The 22,699-nt window shown below is 36.2% G+C and overlaps 1 protein-coding gene across 1 annotated transcript in view; it reads right to left on the bottom strand.

Annotated features, from left to right (window-relative positions):
- The window catches only part of LOC148949025 (acetylcholine receptor subunit alpha-like), a 310,500-nt gene that overhangs the window by 219,913 nt on the left and 67,888 nt on the right, over positions 1-22,699 (bottom strand). The window contains exons 4-6 of the mRNA XM_089095090.1: positions 20,954-20,996; positions 20,609-20,727; positions 8,605-8,773 (exon numbers count right to left, since the gene is read on the bottom strand). Coding sequence (XP_088951216.1) covers positions 8,605-8,773; positions 20,609-20,727; positions 20,954-20,996 — 331 coding nt within the window. The remainder of the gene's footprint in view (positions 1-8,604; positions 8,774-20,608; positions 20,728-20,953; positions 20,997-22,699) is intronic.

Genomic DNA, 22,699 nt, shown 5'->3' with positions numbered 1-22,699 from the left:
ACCCTTTCAGGTTAATGACTAAGGTTAAACTAGAAAACTTAGCTACTTATGGCATAATTTCACTTTTTAAGATTATTTGCTGGCTAAAATAAGTTACTAAGAGGCAAATGTAAGAAAATACACTTTTTAGAGACTGATTTCAAAATTTTCCACCATAAAGTAGCTAAAAATCTTAAGTTTGCCTCCTATTGTAGCAAAGTGGTGATTACAGGAACCGCCACTCCTTGAGACTCGCTAAAGGCTCAGCCAAAATCCAGTGAATTATGCGCAAATAGCTTAAGAATATTGCCTTGTACAATGACAGACCACTGTAGAGGGGCACATTTTATGTGATATTTAAAGGATTTTTCCATTGGAGGCAAACAGTTCACGTCTTTCTTTTGGTGGAATAAATGCACTTGCAGATTGTTCAGTGTCAAGGATTCACTGGCTTTTCTACCATACACCCAAGCACCACTTTTTGGCATAGTTTAGTAATGTCCTCCTTATATTTTAGCAGACTTGAGATGTTGCATTGAACAATGGAATAAATATTTACCATGAGCTCTGTCATTACCATGTCATTCTTGTGATTCTGCAGCACCAACTAAAGTTTTATTCCCTTTCAAATAGAAAAAGCTCACTGTATCACAACCACTAATGCAGTAGATCAATCCTATAGAATTTACTAATACTGACCCCATGTTTTTCATGATAAGATGTAGTGGTATCAGCTTTTCTCCCATGTACAGATACAATTCTGGCTCTTCAACTATGCTAAGAGAGGCCAACTCTTTGAAATGGCGGATTAGAATAATAACATGTTAAAGCTACCATTACGAATGGAGTTCGTCCGGAATGATGCAGACCTTGTCTGCTGACCACGTGCCTCTGGATATGGGGTCATCCCCTAACTAAACACTACGATCAGGGTTGCTGCAACCTCATGTGGCGGGTGGAGCCCACCCCGGGACTATCAGTATCTAAGTTAAACCTAGCTCTAATCAGATTCCAGGCCTAGGGTCGGTTGGGCTAGCGACCCTCAACCTGAAAATCAAGTGCTACGCAAAGTGACTACATAGCCTCGGATCCGGACCTCCTTTTAAGACCTCAACCTACGCGCGTCAACGGACATGCTGACGACGTCAGAAAGACTGACAGACTGAACCTTCTAGACCAAAGGGGGCTTCGAATAGCCACCTGGAATGTTTTGACCCTGAATGCACCTGCATCAAAGAACCTACTTTCTCAAGAACTTCGTACGAATAAAGTGGCGATTGCAGGTCTCACAGAAACCCGTCTTACTGGAAGTGGAGAAGAGCGAATAGGCGATAATCACTCGTTAGTCTGGTCTGGAGGGAGCATGAGAAGAAATGGTGTTGGCCTCACGCTAAACGGCCTTGCAAGAAAGGCCTTACTCTTGCACGAAGCTGTATCGGACAGAATAATGAAGGCCCGCTTTGGGCACAAGCATGGCAAGATGACAATTTTTGTATGCTATGCCCCGACCAACGATTCCGACGACGTAACCAAGGAAGAGTTCTACTCTGCTCTGTCCAGATGTCTGTCAACAGTTTCCCCCACGATGTCACTGTTCTTCTCGGTGACTTCAATGCTACAGTGTGAGATGATATGGGTGTTTGGCGTGGCACAATTGGACCTGTATCCCCCGCCCCACTGAACGATAACGGCCTTCGCCTACTCGAACTGTGCCGATCCCATGAACTTGTGATCGCAAACAACTACTTTCAACGTAAGACTATCCACCACTACACGTGGTATAATAACGACGGTCGCACAAAGAGGATGATTGACTAAGTCATTATTTCTAAACGCTGGAGATCATCGCTGAAGAACTGCAGAACTTACAGATCAGCAGAGCTCGGAAATGCAGATCACAGGCTTGTGTGTGCTGATGTCCAGCTTCGTCTCCATGCACAGCGATCGGAAAGAAAACCTGTAGCAGCGGATATTGGGAAACTAAAGGAGCCATATACTCACCAGAAATATAGTGTTGAGATATCAAATCGCTTTGAGCTCCTGGGCACACTCAACAACAGCGAAGACGCCTGGAAGTATTTTAAATCACAGACCAGTGAAGCAGAACAGCTAGTGCTTGGCAAGCGAAGTTTCCCGAAGAAATCTTGGCTAACTGACGAAACACTGCAGGTCATAGAGCAAAGGTGGAGGACAAGACTCCTTCGGGACATGGCCAACTATCGAAGACTCAATGGAGTGCGGAACAGACTTATTCACCGAGACCGAGCTCAGTTTGTTGCAAGGAAAGCCGATGAAATCGAACTAGCAGCAAAAAAGAAAGACAGGGGTAGCCTGTTCAAGCACCTCCGCAATCTCACAGAAAATAAAACACCAGCATTGGGACCCGTCCTATCCAGGGATGGGACACTTCTCTCTGATGGGGGTTCTTGTCTCTAGCGGTGGAAGGACCACTTCTGCTCACTCCTGAACAACACTAGCCCGTCTATGCCTCCTACTGATAGTCCCAGCCAACCTGGCAGTCCAAGATCCGAAACAGATGCTCCTCCAGACGAGCCTTTCAGCCCATCAGAAATTGGAAATGCAGTAAAAAGGCTCAAGAACAATAAAGCTGCCGGTATCTGTGGCCTGAGTGCGGAGCTGCTAATATATGCAGGTCCTGTTATGCTCCTGTTTCTCCACACCCTGTTCTCTAAAACCTGGCAAACCGAGATAATTCCCGAGGATTGGCGGAAGGGTGTCATTATCCCTTTATGGAGGAGGAAAGGTTCTAGAAGCGACTGCTTGAACTACCGTGGAATAACCATACTGTCTGTCCCGGGAAAACTTTTCTCAATGGTCCTGCTAGATCGATGTCGAAATATCATTCGTAAAATCCGGCGACCGGAGCAAGCTGGTTTCATGTCGGACCGTTCAACCATCGAGCAGATTTTTACGATCCGTCAAATCATAGAAAAAGCCACGGAGTTCAGACAAAAAGCTTTTTTTACCTTCGTCGACTTCCGTGCTGCGTTTTACTCAGTGGACCGAGAAGCTCTTTGGCGGATTCTAGAATCGACAGGCCTCCCTGAGAAATACTGCAGACTCTTCAAAGCTCTACGCCATGGGACGGAGAGCTGTGTTCAAGTGAACGGCCGCCGCAGCCCGTTCTTCTAAATCACGACAGGAGTACGCCAAGGATGTGCAGTTGCCCCAGAGCTCTTCAATGTCATCATAGACTACGTTATGACAAGGACTACTTCACGTCTCAGCTTTGGACTCAAGTTTGGAGATCGTTTCATTACAGATGCTGATTTTGCCAATGACTTGGCGATTCTGGCGGACTCCATGGAGCAGTTGCTGGAAGCGCTTCGAATCCTACGAGAAGAGGCTGCAAAAGTAGGACTGCAGATAAACTGGACTAAAACGAAAATTATGGCCATTGACCCATCCTTTCCTGCTGCCAATCCTTCAGTTAGCCTGGATAGCACCACTAGCATCGAAGTTGTCCAAAGGTTCACCTACCTGGGCTCCATAATTTCTTCAGATGGCTCGCCTCTTTCTGAACTGCAAGCGAGAATATCCAAAGCGTCTTCTGCCATGGGCAGACTGAACCGTCACCTCTGGCGAAATTCGAACATCAGTCGCAAAACGAAGCTGCGGATTTTCAACGCCCTCGTCGGCTCTGTGATGCTTTATGGAGCTGAGACGTGGCAAGCTTCAGCCGCAACCCTCAAGGCAATTGATGTCTTTCAGTCGAAGAGCCTGAGGAGGATCGAAGGTCTACGATGGTTTGACTTTGTCAGCAATGAAAAGCTGCTGCCGCTCACCAAGCAGTCTCGGTTTTTGACCTAAGCAGCCGAGCGAACACTACGATGGTCCGGACACCTACTTCAAATGCCTCCACACATACCTGCGAAAACGATCCATGACTTCGACCCTGTCAAAGCCGGTTGGAAGTGACCTTGCGGCCGACCGAAGAAACGATGGTCTGACAGCTTTTCCAAGTTCCTGACGATGGCAAATATCAGGTTGAGCGATGTGCAAACGCTTGCCATGGACCAAAGTGGATGGAGGAGGCAGACGTCATTCTCTACGCCGAGCAGCGCCCGGCAGGAGACATAAGTAAGTAAGTAAGTAAAGCTACCATTCTTATGAATTGGGAAGCAATCCCAGCAAAGAGGCTAGAGCAAATCTAGAAGCTTTACTTTCAATAGATAGTAAAGCTGGAGTTTTGATTATCCTTGGGGCCTTTTAGCCACTCAGCAAAACAGTTGCAGAAATGGCAGAAACACTGCCACTGACCCTTTAGAGTTATAAAAAATAAGTTTTACTGCCTGTAATCAGATGCCTGTCAATAATATACCATACAAAGCACTCTGTAAAGCAATAAAAATAGTACCAAAGATTGTTCTGGTTTGTCGACTTTTCATGTTGACTTTGCTAATAATTGGTTGTGTTTTGTTTTTTTTCAATACTCAATGTTTTGTTTAAAAAAAAAAACTAAGTCACCAAATTCATGAAACTCCATTCCCTCTTGAATCAGTAACTAAATGACTTCTATGCAGGATCAGAACAGGACTGCCATACCTCTTGAGAAACTAAAAGGTGTCAAAATTGACCAAAAGGACCCAGTTTTGGCTAATCATTTAAACTTTAAAAGGATTTTGGGAAAACCTTACTGAATTCTAATGGAATATTTTAGTAAATGATAGATGGAAGCTTTGAAAAGTGAAAATGTCACATTCTTGTCATCGTATGTTTATATGGTATCTCCTTGGATGTGATATGCTTATCTTAGAAAACTTACAGTATAGCAATTTGTTTTGATATATGGCATTGTTAAAGCTACCCTTCCTCTGATTTGGAAAGCATCCAGCAAACTGGCTAGAAGAAAGGTAGAAGTTTTTCTTTCAAAAGATGGTAAAATTGGAGTTTTCATTATCCAAAGAGCCTTTTAGCCAGTCAGTAAAGAAGTTGCACAAAAGACAGAAATATTGCCACTGGTCCTTTAGAGTTATAAAAAAATGAAGTTGTACTGTCTGTAATCAGATGCCAGTCAATAATATACTATACATAGTCCTCTATAAAGCAATAAAAACAATATCTAAAATTGCTCTAGTTTGTCAGCCTTGCTCATACCTGCTTATGTTTTTTAATTGTCATTATTTTATTAAAAAACCTAATTCATGAAATTCTTTTCCCTCCTGAATCAGTAACTGGATAACTTCCATGCAGGACCATCACAGAACTGCTATACCCAAGCCATACCTTTTGAAAAACCTTACCAATTTATTGGTTAATTCAGAATATACTAAGATAAATAAGATAACTAAAAAACAAAAATGCCCATTTGATTCAAAATTCAATACTGAATCCAAATATTACAACCATTACTTGCAGAAATTCCTCCCAGAAATAAAAAAAAAAATTGTCATTGGCAGGATTCTGTACATTTTCTATGTTCTATAAATAAAGCTTTAGTAAAAAATATTTTTATTTACTTTTTAACTCTAGATTCTATCAATTGAGCTTTAATAATAATAACATATTTTTATCAAGGGTAGCTAATCTGCAGCTTCACCAAAGAAGAGCTTCAGGAACATGCCCTGGAGTTGTGAGTGTTGTGGACTAAACCAGTAAGGAACATGGTATTTTTCTATCTTCAAAAAACAGCAGAATTTTGTTCAGTAGGAATGAATATTGTAGTCTTGGTTGAATTAGCAACAATTCAGTTTGAACTAGACTACCCTCATATTAAAATAGCCTAGGCCATACTCCTCTGTCTTTTCAAAGGTGGGAAAAATACTGCGTTCCTAACTAGTCTAGATCCCAAACCCCGAGTGAGCTGAAAGCTAAACTGAAACTAGGTTTTTCAAATTCCAGCCTGAAAATTTCCAATTCATGTACAATTGAAATAGATAACTAGGAGATAAACTTATCTTTAGGATTAGAATTGAATTTGGAATCAATATAGGCCTAACATTAATTTCTGTCAGAAGTAATTAACAAAGCTTTACTTTGGAAAATGTCCCTAAAGCCTAAATTTAGATTTTTTTCTTGTTTTCTTTTGTAAATACGAGACTTTTTTTGCTGCACGATTGCTGCCTATCCCCAAAATTATTGGCCATGTTTCTATTCTATCATTCGAAAACTTCAAAAAAACCGTATATTTCTAAACATGTTTTTCTATGATGCCACCCCTCTGGAAAGCTGGACCCGACCAAATCAGAATCACTTATATTGATTCTATAAACCTATACACTCAGAAAATTTGTACCTAACACAACATGTACTTTTGGAAATAAGCAAGATAGCTTCACTTGGCGCCCGGACTGTAAGGAGTGACATTAAAACTTAAAACGAACAGAAATTATTCTGTATATGAAAGGGACTGTCTCTTCTAAACACCTTGCTCTTTATGCTAAAGTTTGGTTCTGTCTCACAAATTTATTTTTTACAACAATAAAAACTTTAGCGTAAAGAGCAAGGCGTTGAGGAGGGGACAGCCCCTTTCATATACAGAATAATTTCTGTTCGTTTTAAGTTTCAATGTCGCTCCTTACTTTCAGTTAAAAAACTTTTTTTATTTAATAAAAATGGACACGAGCAGAAGCTACAATGAAACTAAATGAACACGAAAGACGAGCAGCAAAAGAATAAATAGTGGAGCCGAATTTAAAACGAAAAAATATTGCCATAAATAAGTTTGGTGATGCATCTCTTCAAACCCACAAAGAGACTAAAGCCTTATTTACATTTTTATGAAGACTAAATAGTCAGCTTTTGTTGAATGTATGTTTAACCATCCGACTTTTCAATACATTTAAAAAGAACAGATTCACATATAATTTGAAGTCAAGACAAGAGTTTTCTTTGACATTTACTCGCACTCTGAACAGTATTTCTTCTTGTAATAATGTGAAAAAAAACTAATCAAGTTAAAAGAAAAGAAATAAATAATTACTTATAATAAATACATTTGTGACTTTCAATTAATTTATACAGTTTTACAAAGACTATTTTCCTATATAATTATTGGTTTTGATTTAATTTCATTCAAAAATGTAGGAAATTGGTAACTAAATAAAAGTTCTAAAACGTCAATCAGCGATTGCACAATTTGTAACTTTTGCAATTAGTTCGCTCGAACTGGCTAATCAGCAAATGACAGGCCAATAGCTTGTCTGTACTTTTTAAATCCAATAAATTTTCAATAGTTTTTAAATCCAAAGGAATGAATTTAAAATTACAATACTATCAATGAAAATGGACTATGTATTAGATTAATTAAGGAGATTGCCTCTAATAATACTAATATGTAAAAAATGAAATTCTCGGAAACTTGAGAAATGTTGAATTTGTGATGCCATTACACAAAATATAATTTGTTGAAAGATATATTTTGTTTTAGGTAAGTCACCAATTACACTCAAGCCGTTCGATGGTGTAGAGGTTGGTAGCCACACATTCATTTCAGGTATATTCTGTTCATTTTATGTTTAATTTGACCATTCAGATTAGTTTTTAAATTTTAAGTTTGATTTATAAGTTCGTTGCATTTTAATGTTCATTTCCAGTTTAGTTTGACTAATCATTTTATATTTTTGTCAATTTTAGGTTTAGTATATCCAATCATTTTCATTTTTGTTTCTTTTAAGCGTGACTAATTAAGTTTTTTCTTTTTTAGTCGTATTGAGTTTTAATTACACTCTTTTCTTTCTATTATAAAACTTGTTTTGTTCTGGAAAACATGTTTTTTTTTCATACATGAAGTAAATTAACTTTGGTTGCTGATTACAAATAAATATAATTTGTTATGTCGACATTATAAATCCAGAATCGTTAGCTTATAAAAATCTATAGAGTTTTTGAATAACGGAAAAGGATCCCCAAAAGGAAATTGATCCTGGTAGAGATTAAACCTTCACTTTCAAGATGTCCGAGAACATTTGTACGGAATTCTTTTAATCCTATCCATAAGAATACGAAGTTTTGTGTAAAAAAAAAAATATCTTTATTAGAGTTTATCGAAGCAATTTTTGTATAATATCGGGAGTGGCCTCCATAAAACGGAAAATTAAAGTCTTAAGGTCTCTATTAATTAGTAGATAAGATCAAACTACAGCAAAAAGTAAATTTTTGCTGTAAAATAACAGTTTTAGCAGTCTCTTTTTTCAATTTTCAGTCTTTCTTTCTCTATCTCTCTCTTCTCTTGTCTCAATCTGTCTCCATCTTTCCATCTTCACTATTCTCTTCTTCTTTTTTCTCTCTCTTCCTAAGTCAATTTGACTACTTCTTTCACTGCATCCCCCTCTCTTGGCCAATTCTCCTGTCTATCTCACTCACTCGATGCTATTAAAGTATTCTTGCCTACCCGTGTTCCATTTTTCTCTGTCAGCTGATGGAGTCCAAGGAACTTTTCCCCTTAATTATTCCACAAAAGATCATCATCATTTTGCGATCATATTCATGTTTCTAGCCAATTAGATTCCTTTTACATTTCTTTCTCTTGTCTCATTTCATTTCCCCATTCTCACCTTAATGAGCATGTAAACTTCTCTCCAAACTACTATTCTATTATACGATGCAATCCTGCATAAACCTTTTTCCCAAACTCGCATTAATACAATAGGTTCCAATTCTTACCTTCTCTCCAGAATCTGACGGTAGGTAAAACACTAACACAGTTAGAAACGAGATTCCCATGCAGGGAATAATAAGATTAACGGTGTAGAAAAGGGTCTTCCTTCTCATTGTTATATTAAATGTTATATCTAAGTAAGGCTCTTCACAGCATGCATACGTCTTAATGGTCCTGAAATGAATAAGCAATATGACATTTTGAATGATTCAGAAACTTCATTACTTCACGGAACAATACAAAGGAAACCGAGTTAGCGACATAATTTCTGCTATGCAGCTGAAATAAAGTGGGATGAAAGCTGAAATTTTTCTTTTCTTGGGGCGGGGGTTTTTCGAGATGAATCAAGGTTGCAAAAACCAAATTTCTACAGGAAGATTGGGCACTGTCTATTAAGTTTATATCTTTAGAGCAAGACCGTACCCAGGATTATTTTTTCGGAGGGGGTTCTACTCAATTTTTTTGGAGGAGGGTTACACAAAAAAACCTCAAAAAAATCATACAAATTTTTTTATGCCCATTTTTGTTACGTTTTACGAGTCAGACAAACATTTCGAGGTGAGGGAAGGAGTTCAAACCCCCTACACCCCCCTGGATACTGCCTTGCTTTAGAGGATTCGATGCCTCTAACCGTTACTTCTCTGAATGCGCCTTAATAAATAATGCAGGAAGGCACCTATAAAGATAATTCCCCCCTCTACCCACACTAAAACTGAATATATAGCAATTTCCTCATAATTTTGGTTTTTCAATTTTTAAGACATATTACCTACATTTTGTCCTTCAGACTATTCCTCCTCCCAAAATTATATCCTTAAAATTAACTCTGGTCTATTTTCAAACTTTTCTTCCCATGATCGGACCTCTAATAATTTCAAATCCTGAGCTTGTGCTACGTTTCTGCCCCCATTACTACCCCAAAAATATCGATATAAATACAGCAGTGTAGTGATAAATCTCCATACTTTTCAAGATAGTTATAAAAACTTTCCGAAAAACAAGTTTTTAAAAGAAAAGTAAAGGTTATTTTAAACTTAAGATCAGCAGAAATAAATTCCTACAATAATTCAAACCTCAAAACGACTAAAAGCTATTATTAAAGAATTAATGAAACCCCCCAAAAAAACTACAGAAATTAAGTAAACGATTATAGCAAACAAACATAAAAACAGGTACTACTATAAGAGAATAAATCAATCTCTAAACGAGTAAAACATAAAATGGATATGCAAATCAAGCTTAAAACTAACAAAAATCACTACAACAAAGAGTTTGGTTACTGCCCCTTTCCCTAACTGTCAAAGTCTAAAGCCTACTGCTTCATTTGCGCTTTACTAATAATGAATTGTATTACAAATTTTGTCTTTATACCTATTGCAACATTGAAAATAAAAATGAAAATTACAAAGGCATAAAATCTTGAACTGCAGAGCTTTCAGTAAATACTATAATCATATATAAAATATTCAGTTTGATTTTATTTGTTCTTTCTAAGGACTGTTCAAGATACATAGTTTTCATCGCCTGGCAATTCTTTCTTTAAATACTTGGTTCTAGAAGTTTTTCGTTCTACAGCCTATGAGATTGAGGTATCTCTTTACTTGATTCAAATAGGCGGAAATGTTTTAAACATTGACTTTTCTGCATAGGAAGTCAGGTGTTTCCTTTCAAACAGTTCGTGGTAACGAACTGTAAGTAAGGAGCGACCCGGCTCAATGGTAACCGAAACTCTAGAAAACGGTATTTTGATACAAATAAATACATCAAAAGAATCACATTTTAATGCTGATTTCAAATATATAAATTTCATCAAGTTTAATCGTACTCATCAAAAGTTAGGTGCCTGAGAAAATTTGGCTGATTTTCGAAAAAGGGGGGAAAGACCCCCTAAAAGTTATAGAACCTTAATGCAAATCACACCATCATATTCCGCGTATCAGAGAACCCTATTGTAGAGGTTTCAAGCTCCCATCTACAAAAATGTGGAATTTTGCATTTTTTGCCAGATGAAAGATCACGGGTGCGTGTTTATTTGTTTGTTTGTTTGTTTTTTGTTTTTTTTCCCAGGGGTGATCGTATCGAACCAGTTGTCCTAGAATATCGTTTAAGGGCTCATTGGAATGGAAATTGAAAGTTCTAGTGCCCTTTTTAAGTGACCAAAAAAAATGGAGGGCAACTAGGCCCCCTCCCCCGCTCATTTTTTTCCCAAAGTCACCTGATCAAAATTTTGAGATAGCCATTTCGTTCAGCATGTTCGAAAATACTATAAGTATTTCTTTTAGGATGACTCAATCCCCCAAAGTTCCCGGGGGGAGGGCTGAAAGTTATGGACTTTACCTCATGTTAACATATAGTATTGGTTATTTGGAAGTATACAGGCGTTTTAAGGGGAGATTTTTCCTGGTCGTGGGGGGGGGGGTCGGGGGTTATGGGGTAGGATCTTTCCATGAAGGAAGTTTTCATGGGGGAAGGGATATTGCTATGAAGGGGACGCCGGACTTCCCAGCATTATTTAAAAAAAGATCATAAATTTAATATAAAAAAACAAGTATTTCAACTACAACAGCAGCAACGTCGAAACTTTAAACGAACAGAAAATATTACATATATAATTGGGTTCACCCCGTAGTCAATGCCTCGCTCTTTAAGCCAAAGATTTTTTAGTACTTTCATAAGAGCTATTTATTCTAATTAACGGCCTTTGTGATTAACCGGTCATTTCTAAAGAATTGGAACAAAATTTGAAGTTTCGCTTAAAGAGCAAGGTATTGACTAGTGGGCAAACCCCCTAATAAATGTATTAAAAATATATGAATATAGAAGTTCGTTACGTAAGTTAATTCGTAAGTTTCGTATATTTATTACTAATAAAAGCGTTCATAAATAAAATTAAACAAGTTTCGAGAAAGCCATTTAACTAAATAAAAGTAAATTAATATGAAAATTTTGTTTTAATTATTCATGTACGGTGAGCCAAGATCAAAACCTGCATTTATTCAAAAACGTTCAAAAAGTAAATAAAAAAAACAAGTTTTTTTAACTGAAAGTAAGGAGCGACATTAAAACTTAAAACGAACAGAAATTATTCTGTATATGAAAGAGACTGTCCCCTCCGCAACGCCTCGCTCTTTACGCTAAAGTTTGACTCTGTCTTACAACTTTATTTTTTAAAACAATAAAAAAATTTAGCGTAAAGAGCGAGGCGTTGAGGAGGGAACAGTCTCTTTCATATACAGAATAATTTCTGTTCGTTTTAAGTTTTAATGTCGCTCCTTACTTTCAGTTTAAAAAACTTGTTTTTTTTATTTAATACTCTAAAGATGCTGTCCTTCAATATCCACTTAGAAGAAATTGTTCCCTTCCTCCCCGGAAGCACTAAGTAGTTGCGAAATAGCGCCAATAGACAGGATCTTGCTCATTGATTCTTCGTATATTGTTTTACTTCCCTTTACATATCTATATATCGAGCCCCTTTTCCATTTTTTCAAACAGTTCATGGTAACGAACTGTATGTAAGAAGCGACCCGGCTCAATAGTAACAGAAGCTCTAAAAAACGAAATTTTGATACCAATAGAGACATCAAAAGAATCAGATTTTTATGCTGATTTCAAATATATAAGTTTTATCAAGTTTAGTCTTACCTATCAAAAGTTATGTGCCTGAGAGAATTTGCCTTTTTTCGAAAAAAGGGGAAAACAAACCCTAAAAAGTCATAGAGCCTTTATGAAAATCCCACCATTAGATTCAGCATATCAGAGAACCCTATTATAGAAGTTTCAAGCTCCTCTCTGCAAAAATTTAGAAATTCGTATTTTTTGCCTGAAGAAAGATCACAGATGAGTGTTTTTTTTTTTTTTTTTTTTTTTTTTTTTTTTTTTTTTTTTTTGATGACTTGATCCCCCACAGTTCCTGGGGGAAGGACTGCAAGTTATAAACTTTGCCCATTGTTTACCTATAGTATTGGTTGATGGGAAGTACACAGACGTTTTCATGAGGGATTTTTTTCTGGGGGGGGGGGAGTCGGAGGAGGGTTCACTCTGGAGGATCTTTTCCTGGAGGATGTTTTCTTGGGGAAGGGACATTTCTATGAAGGGGCGCTGAATTTCCCAGCATTATTTAACAAACGATCAGAGATTTAACAAAAAAACAAGTTTTTTTAAACTGAACGTAAGGATCAACATTAAAACTTAAAACGAACTGAAATTATTATGTATTTGAGGGGGTTTGCCCCCAAGTCAATAGCTCGCTCTTTACGTACGCTCTTTACGCTCGCTCTTTTTTTTAGTATTTTCAAAAGAGCTATCTATTCTATTTAACCGACCTCTGTAATTCAGGGGCTTGTGATTCGAACAAAATTCAAACTTTAGCGTAAAGAGCAAGGAATTGACTAGGGGTTAAACCCCCTTATATACGTAATAAAAACATACGAATATAGAAGTTCTTTAAGTAAATTAATTTGTAAGTTACGTCAGAACAAAATTTCGAGAAAGCCATTTATCCCCAAAAAAAGTAAAATTTATATGCAAATTTCGTTTTAGCTATTCATGTACGGTGAGTCAAAATCAAAGCTGCATTAATTCAAAAATTTTCAGAAATTAAATAAAAAAAACAAGTTTTTTTTTAACAGAAAGTAGGGAGCAACATTAAAACTTAAAATGAACAGAAATTATTCCATATATTAAAGGGGACGTCCCCTCTTCAACGTCTCGCTCTTTACGCTAAAGTTTGACTCTGTCTCAGAACTTTATTTTTTTTTAAATAAAAAACTTTAGCGTAAAGAGCGAAGCGTTGAGGGGGGGACAGCCCTTTTCATATACGGAATAATTTCTGTTCGTTTTAAGTTTTAATGTCACTCCTCACTTTCGGTTAAAAAAACTTGTCTTTTTCTATTTAATCTAGATGAAAAATAAAGTAGATCCTAGTCCTTTATACTTCGTAGTATTTAATTGATCACAACAGAAGTAGTAGTTGTAATGGTAGTATTAGTATTAGTAATTGGAGTAGCAGTAATAGTAGCATGCACATATTGCATTCTTGTAAATTGGTCAACCATCATAATTTCCTGAAAGTCCCATCTAAATAACCTCATTTATTCCTGAGATACACCCTTTAGAAAACCTGCATGGACATAGTGTGTTTTGAAATAGTTATGTTTTATCCCTCAATATTTCATGAAATTCCCCGTATACCGTTAGTCTTTGAAGTAGTAGTATAATAGTAGTAGTAGCAGTAGTAGTGGTCGTATTAGAAGTTGCAGGATTAGTAGTAGTATTGGTAGTAGTAGTAGTTATATTAGCAGTAATTGTATTAGAATCAGTAGTTACAGTAGCAGCACTAATATTAGTAGCAGTATTAGTATGCACATACTACCTTTTGGTCATTTGAAAATCACCATCATCATGCTCTGGAAGTTTCAACTTAATACTCCTGTTCCCAAGATATTGCTGCTATGCCCTATTGATAATCTGTTTGAGCATAGTGTGATTTGATTTTGTTCAATGTCCCCCTGAATATTTCATGAAATTTTCACCTTGATATCGTCAGCTTTAGTAGTAGTTGCAATAGAAGTAGTAGTTGTAGTGGGGTAGTGGCGGTAGGAGTAGAAGTAGTTGTACTATTAGCAGTAGTAGTGGCAGTAGTAGTAGCAGTAATGGTAGTATTAGTAGTAGTAGTAGAAGTAATAGTAGCAGTAGTAGTAGTAGTAGTAGTTTTAGTAGTAATTGTAGCAGTAATAGTAGTAGAATTAGCAGTAGCAGTAGTAATATTAGTAGTAGCAGTAGTAGTAGTGGTGGAGATAGTCTTAGCGTGCATATATTGTCTTTTGGTCAATTCATCATCCCCCTTATTCATTCCCTGAAAGTTTCAATTTAATACCATAAGTGTTCTTTGAGATAAACCCTTTTGAGAACCTGCATGTAAATAGTGAGTTTTTATTAAGATCAACACTCCGCTTAACGTTTCCTTAAAGCTTCACCTGAATGCTCTTATCCTATTTGGACATCAAGGGTCCGCCGAAACCCCTCTTCCGATAACAAATTCTTTATGTAAACAGTGGGCGAATCACATAATATAGAGCCCTTGCCCCGAGGCCTGTGGGGGGGGGCAACATCCCCTAAGGCATAGATATTGGGCCTTTCAACTCTGTTGAACAAAATGGCAAAATTGTGATTTGATGTCGTTGGGGAAAATATGGATAAGGGAGGGAGGCTGGTTGCCCTCCAATCCCTTTTGACTCTTAAAAATGACATTACAACTTTCAATTTCCATTTGAATGACCTCGTTCCGAAGTTTCTGTGACAATTCTGTCCATACGCAGCTCGTTGGTGCATTTTTTTTTTTTTTAATAATAATACATAAAGCCCACTGGTTGCATCAAGGGGTCTCAATACATAATTATGTTGCTAGCTTTTACTTCCTATCAAGTTTGGTTGAGATTTGAAAATCTCCTTGTATTTGATGTCCAGATAACCAGATTCTGGAAAACCCTCTCCCTGCCCCACACATCAGTCAGATCAAATATGGACTTGATTCAGTCTAAGGTACTTGTATGATATACGCCCTGCCTAATATTCTTCTAATATGTTTCTCTGACGCTCAATCCTAATGAAATATACAAAAGTAGGATAGAAATATAATACTTTAGAAAAAAATTTGGGCTATATATTTGCACATCAGGGGGGCTAGGGGTAAAGTATAACGAGTCTGCATGTCTAATGCGTTAGGTACAATTTTTCTACATATTATGTAGTGATAATTGTTTTCTAAGTTCACGCTGTCCAAATACTTTACCCCCCCCCCTCTAATGGTCAACTATATAGCCCAAATTATATATTTTCCATCTATCCTGTCAATTCTCTTTGTCTTGTCTCATGCTAAGCTGAAAGAAGCTAACGAAAAAAATAGGTTCTATAATTCGTCAATGAATAAACAACTTGAGCGGTAGGACGTATGTTATACAAGTACCCAGTCTACTTCAGAGACCAACTCCTATACTTTTGCTAATATTACTCAGAAACCGCTACCCTACAAAGCCCCCTAGGGCCACCACAGCATACACCCTAATCTATTAAAGCTTCAATTTTATTTCCTCCCATAAAGTTCCAATTTTCTATAAAAAAAAGTCTTATGACCAAATTCTAAGGCTATTAGAGGACGTCGTACTCTTTATTTGGCCGCATTAAGGCCAAAATGCATCCTAGCTTCACCGGAATCTTATATGCATATACAGTCTGAGAGATATATTTCCTTAAACCATGAAGACAAAATTTTCATCTCATATACATCGCAATATTCATCTCTTGTATCTTAGGGGAAGGGGTATATTCTAGAAGAGTTCAACAAACGTGTCCCCTAAAAAGGTTCTCTTCTGGAGCAAGGACTGTCTGTTTTCTTTTCTGTCTTTACCATAATACTAAAAAAAATAATTTTTACTTTTTTTGGAAACCCCCAACAGTGAATCACATTGTTTATGGGCTTGTTTCAATCCGAGAAAAAACCCAAGAAGAAGAAAAAATGAGGATAAATTTAATAAGTAAAAAAGCAAAAATACGATGCAAATATTTCGGCCGATAACTTATCTCAACCGTCCACAGTGCAAAAATCACCTCGTGCGCACGTTGTTTTTGTCTTCTTCTTGAGCTTTTTCTCATCTTTTCATTCTTAGCCAGTGTGGTCTTGGAAATTATTTACTTGTTTCAATCCAACTATTGACAGTTTTGAAACATTAAAAGGACTTCTTTTTACTCTGTTTTCCTGATCCCATAACCAGAATTTTTTTTATAGATCTAATCTACCTTTTACTATGACTAAGCTAGAGACAACTGAATACGATATACAAAAAAAAACCTACGAAAGCAGTGTAATAAGACTGTAACAAAGAAAGTAAGAGATATTTTAAAAATAAATCTTGGTCATGATTGAAGTGCAAAGGGGACGGAAATCTCCCCTGTAACCAGCTCTAATTTCAATCCCATAAAAAAGGAAAATGCTGACTTGAAATAAATCTGTCACTAAGGATACAACTTTTCGAAACGCAATAAATACTGCTATGACCCAGCTTTTCAGCCATTATATTATTAATTCAAATTGAAGGAATAAAAAGGAAAGAGAGAAGCAAATCAGAATATGCATCCATCTGGAAGGAAATTTGGAGAAAGAAAGACGAGTTCTTTTAATAATTGTTTTTATCGCTTGAACCAAAACTGCTTGTGACTTTTTTCCCTTATTTTTTCCCCTTATTTTTATATATTATGTATGATTAATTTGTAGTGAATAAAAAGGAAAGAGAGAAAAAAATCTAAATATATATCCATCTGGAAAGAAATTCGGAGGAAAAAAGGTGAGTTTTTTTTAATTGTTTTATTGCTTGAACCAATATTGCTTATGAGTTTTGTTTTTCTCTTAATATTTGGACGGTGAAAATTCTAAAGCTTCTAATTGCATTTTAACTTTAAAAAATATTAGAAAGGTGTTAAAGAAAAGTATCCTTAAAATCAAAAACTTATGTTATAAGATCAGATTTAAGATTCAAAATCTAAAATTTACGTCTAGAAATCCGCATTTGAATTTCGCAATAATTTCGAATCTGAATTCTTGTATTATTTTGTGAAACGATATAGATAAAACAAGATTAAAATCCGAGTCTACATTTATGATCAAGACAATGACCAATTTAAATATTGAAAAGTTGTATAATTTACTTAGAAAGGACTGAATTCATGCATCAGAGCTGACTCTAGTATTTATTCCAGCTAGACCAAGCTATGCAACAGCGATTCGCAAGCTTGAGTTGAGAAGTAAATGGGAAACTTATTGTTATCATGCAGATTTAAAGTAATTGATAGTTTGATACTGGCATTTCAAATAAAACCTAGAAACTCTGTAACAAAGAATAACTTATTTGGGATTGGATTCAATGCCACACAAGAAGTGGTCTTGTAAGACTCAACGGTCTTGTTTTGGATTAGAGTTTGAAGCAGAAAAATTAAGAAAGTAGGTTTTCTAGTTGTTTTTGATCTTGCTGAAATTATTTCCTGAAATTCAGATTGTGCTCTTTCATAAACTGTCGGTCAATTTTCGTAGCTTTTCGGTCTTTAAATAATGTTTTATTGGAAGCTTTCTGAATAGTCATTGAGGAGTATATAAAGCCCAAGCGTCGAGCGATACCCTCGTTCAATGCCACTGCCACCAGAGAAGTAATACCTAGTTAATATATCACCGCCGTCAACAGAAAAAGTCTTAAATATCAAAATATTCTTGAAAAAATATATACCTAGACAAGAACTACCTGCCTGCAGAAATTCATAGAACAAACCCATCATTCTTGGAAGCCCTGACAACCCTACTCAGAAGAATCTGGTATGCGGTTTATGTCTACCGGACTGGCGCAACGCCAATATAATTCCTACCTTTAAAAGTGAAGAAAAAAGGTAAAGGTAAAGAATACAGCATTGGACTTTACAGTCCCTACCAGCGGTGCTAATCTCCGTTTCTTGGCCCTTCAGCCAGGAAGTATAATGGGGGGTCGGGGGCCAACCATCGTTTTCTTTTGCACACCCCTCCTGTTTAACTTCCCCAGATTTCTTCAGGTACCCATCTAAAGCTGGGTCGACTCTGGCTGAGCTTACAGAGTCACGCCACTGACTCCCGTTATTGGTCAAGAAAAAAGGTAATTGTAAGAATTACCAGAGAATGTTACTGATTGACATAGTTGGAGAGATTTTATCAATAGTTGTCATAAACCGTTTCAGAAAGGAAGGAAAGCAGCGGACAAGAAAGAACCAAGCTGGATTCTTATCAGGCAGGGGATGTGCTGTTCAGATTTTCACTCTGCAACTCCCCCTCCACCACCACTGCATTCACGGACAAGACACCATTGCAATCGTTCTCGACATCATCATTGCATTTGACTCTATACTCCAGTCTATCCTCTGGCAGATATTGCTTGAAAATGATGTCCCAGCTAGGTTGGTCAACCTGTTCAAAGCATATTATGAATATATGAAGAGTAGAATCTATGTATATAGCAAACTGACAGAATTCTTTGAAATAAAGTACGATGTTTGCCAGGGTCTTCCAGCGTCTCCAATTCTTTTGAATTTCATAGAAGGTTGAATTATGAAGAAAGCACTGAACGAAAAAGATGGCGTGGTGTGTTTAGCCGAATAAAGCGTGGTTGAACTCCAATATGCTCATGGTGTTACTCTAATATCCGACTTAGCAGCAAAAATAGGAAAACAAAATAATAAAAAGAGTGATGGCTACAGCAGATATTGCAGGTTTCGCAATCAGCATCCCAAAAACTAAACACCTATCAACTGATAATAATACCAACTCTCTTATACATCTCAATAGAGATCTTATTGAAAGCGTCAAAGAGTTCAAATATCTAGGATCCCTTACGGATGCTAAGGGTAGAACATTGAACGAGGTCCAAGGTAAGATCAACAAAACCTGGTGAGCCTTCAGGCAACTGCGTAGACCCCTGTGGTTGAAACAAGAAATTGAAACCAAAACAAGACTCAGAACATACTCGGCATAAGTGCACTACTTACTCCTACATTGTTGTGAGACCTGGCCACTAAACCCAAAAGAAGAACGAGAACTGTATGTTCTAGACCGAAAATGTCTAAGAGCAATTTGCAACATCTGATGGTCGCAACGAAACAGCAACTACCAGTTTATGAAGATGTGTGGACAAAAGCTTATAATGTCCTGCATGGTCAAGAAAACATGCCTCAAGTGGCTTGGCCATGCAATGTGCCACCCAGAGAGGAATTTAACACACTAGATCCTTACTGTAGTGCTTCCCTTCTTTTGGAAGAAAAAGCGAGAAGCCGGATCAAATCATGGCAGAACGTTGTAAAGAAGGATGTTGAATCACTAGGTGGCTTTTGGAAATATGGCTACAAGTGGGACAAGTCACGGCTTCAACTCATTCGACCGCTGTTAGAGGACTGATTACTTTGGAAGCACCTATTCCAGCAGCATCTTGGTGCAAAGTTGAGCTGAAAAGCCTGTGCCTCGTCTTAAGTAAAAAGTAAACAAAGTAGTACATTCGCAAATGTCACAGTAAACATGCTGAAAGTAATTACATGCTGTTAATCTACAAAGAGGAACAAATTGAAAATATTTTAGGACACAATTTTTATTGTGGTAATACAGTTTTGTAATATCAAAACTGGATTATGCTCGTTTTCTTCATTTTACTGATCTTGATAAGCCTGGTTTAAAATAGTTGACATCTCCAAAAAAAAGATGAGAATTTGTGGGTTCAATTTTGAATTTGGGTCAAAATGGACTATGTAATAATTGGGGGCATAATTTTTTTAAATTTTTAGTAGACAAAAGCTAGTAGAAAGACCTTTCTATGCCTGTTAAGGAAAACGTCCAGATTAACAATTAAGAGAAGACGTGAAATCAACCATCCTCACTATCATCATTATGTTAAAAATACTATTGGACATTTCCCTGAAGTTTAGAGTAAAATATTCTTCTTTTTAATACAAAGCTATCGAAAAATTGATCATTCTACTATGTTAAAATAAAAAAAAAGAGTCAATAACTTTTCAAATTTTAATTAAGATATATTTATTGGCAAATTCTTCATTCTGCAAGCCATTATTAATTGGGAACATCTGCGTCTACCACTAGTGCTAATAACTCATGGTACAATCAAGCCACCCGACCTCAACACAGCTGTATATTTTCTTCCTTCACCACGCTCTATACAGAACTTGTCCGATTACTCTTCCCCACAAAGCTCCATTTCCATTTAAATTATATCTTGTCGCCTCTACTCATTTCATTTGAGGGCGTCTACGACTCAATAATTGGTTTAAAATGTATGCAAAGCTTAAACGTTACATTCGTCTTTCTCTGATGACATTTTTCCAATCAAATTATACTTAAATAGGTAATTTGTTGACTTCGTCTATGTTGCTGCTGCTGCTGAATCGAATGAGGCCATAGATCATCGAGTTAGTCTAATCTTAAAAAATAAAGCTAACCTGACAGCTGGTACATCTAGAATATCCCACTCCACAGACATGTAAAATTCTGAAAGGTCAACTCCGACATTGACAACGCGAGATCTTTCTTTGTCTTCATCAACATGTCTCAAATCGACCTTAAAATATATGTAAAATAAAAACAACAAAATTAAATATAGCCGACTTTAGGTCTCTTTAAAGTGATCTCCTAATTTGTGCGTATTTTTAAAGTTTGTGCCGCAAATTCACCAACTCGTTCTCAAAATATACCATCAATACGTATTATATCTTCGTTTCAAATACAGATTAGAATAAAAAATTAAAAGAAATGGAAGAATTCGAAAAAAAAATTTTCTTAAGCACCTTATAGTCAATTGCTATATTTTCAACACTTTCTTCCAAAACCCTGTCACAAAAAAATACTGAATAGTTCAAAATCACATCTAAAAAACAGCATCTAAATTCAAAACACTGTAAAACTAAAAGCAAAGCCTTAGAAGATTGCTTCTTAGCATTGTCACAAAAAATTAAATATCAACCCCAGTCTTAGTCCATGATAAAGATAACAATAGAATCTCCCATGGTTATTAATGTATCAAAAAACACATTTTTTCAAACGGAACAAAACACTGAAAGTGAAACTTAAAACAAATTTGCTTTTCCTTTTCATCCTATATAATTTATTTCTAAGAAACCAGTACAAATGAGACAGCTATAGATATTCCATTATATTTGTAGGAATATGTATAACTAGGATTTTACTAAAAACTCAAAACCCACCCATAAGTAAACTAGAATGATGTTTTAAAAGCTCATAAGTATTTACACAGCCTTCGAAAATACCAGGCTAATACTCTGGGCTCTTTAAATTCTTGATATTGGTCCATTGAGCTTTGATGTCGATGAATTTTAGCACAAACTTTAAATTGCCTTAAATTTTCGAGAAAAAATGAGGAGATATTATTTTTGTAAATGGTAAGCCATTAAACCGCATGAAAAATGCAAGACTGATTTTCAAGGCAACTCATTGGTTTCACCAGCCGTAACAACAATAGCTAATAATATAAATTTCAAAATTTATAAACATACTTTAGCATAACTTTAAATAAAGAGCTAACACACCATGACATAAACTCTGAAAATGCATTTATCTCTATCTATACAAAATATGATTTCAAGCTGTGATGTGAATTCTGAAGCTATATAGCGTGTATAGTCGTAACATTTGCTGTTGAATTAGCCCTTAAAACTCTCTCTTTGATCTTCAAATCTCTATTATCCTATTTGAAAAAGAAGACATCATTGCTATCAATGCAAAGAATAAAGATATTTTTTTTACAAGAGTGAGATGGAGCTGGTCAAGTTTAATCATATTTGTAATTTCATCTGCTGTCCTTTCTGTTTCGGTTTAGCCTCACTTCATGTTTAAGATATTTCAGGATCTTTTTGAAATCCTGGAAAATTTGTTTTAACAATTCAAAATGATCGTTCTCTTGAGTCCTTGTAATAGTAACTATTTTGAATTAGCCTGCTGGATATTTTCCATAGATATATAGTTTTTATATACGTTCTTGGAATTTTGGTTAGGATGTGCCGAAGTTTGTTTTAAATGGGTTACAAGAAAATCCAAAGATAGGGGACTGTAATCAGTTAGATAAGGGCATTAAGCGATTGTAATTTTAGTAAAGTATTTTCCTTTTCCTAGCCATCTCCACTTTCGAGATAGCCATAAAAAGTGTAATTTTCAGAGTCATTTGGCTCAACAATCCTTAAGATCTTCAAGAAACTGTTAGTACTGGCAAAAATTAAAAGAGAGAACAAAGGGAGAAATAAGTGCCACCCGTGCAAATATGTGACCTTTGTTGTTTTCCAAGATTAGGGACAGTAAACTTCAGTTAAGAATTTCCAACCATGATGATTTCTATCATGTATTTTTATTTCAATTTGAAGCCACGTTTCTAAGGTATTTGGCTCTATTTTCAAAATAATGAAAAATTTATTATCATAAATACAAATTATTATTTTGTTTAATTATGTCAACAAAGTCCGTTTCGACTTTTGGTTATCGCTCTTTACTAGGCCACAGCTATTACTGCAACCTTGAACCAA

The sequence above is a fragment of the Artemia sp. Qi Xiang Cuo genome, chromosome 9 (genome assembly GCF_049724085.1).
Source record: "Artemia sp. Qi Xiang Cuo chromosome 9, ASM4972408v1, whole genome shotgun sequence".
Lineage (NCBI taxonomy): Eukaryota > Metazoa > Arthropoda > Branchiopoda > Anostraca > Artemiidae > Artemia > Artemia sp. Qi Xiang Cuo.
The sequence above is the reverse complement of the archived record's forward strand: the minus strand, read 5'-3'. Positions and strand labels throughout refer to the sequence as shown.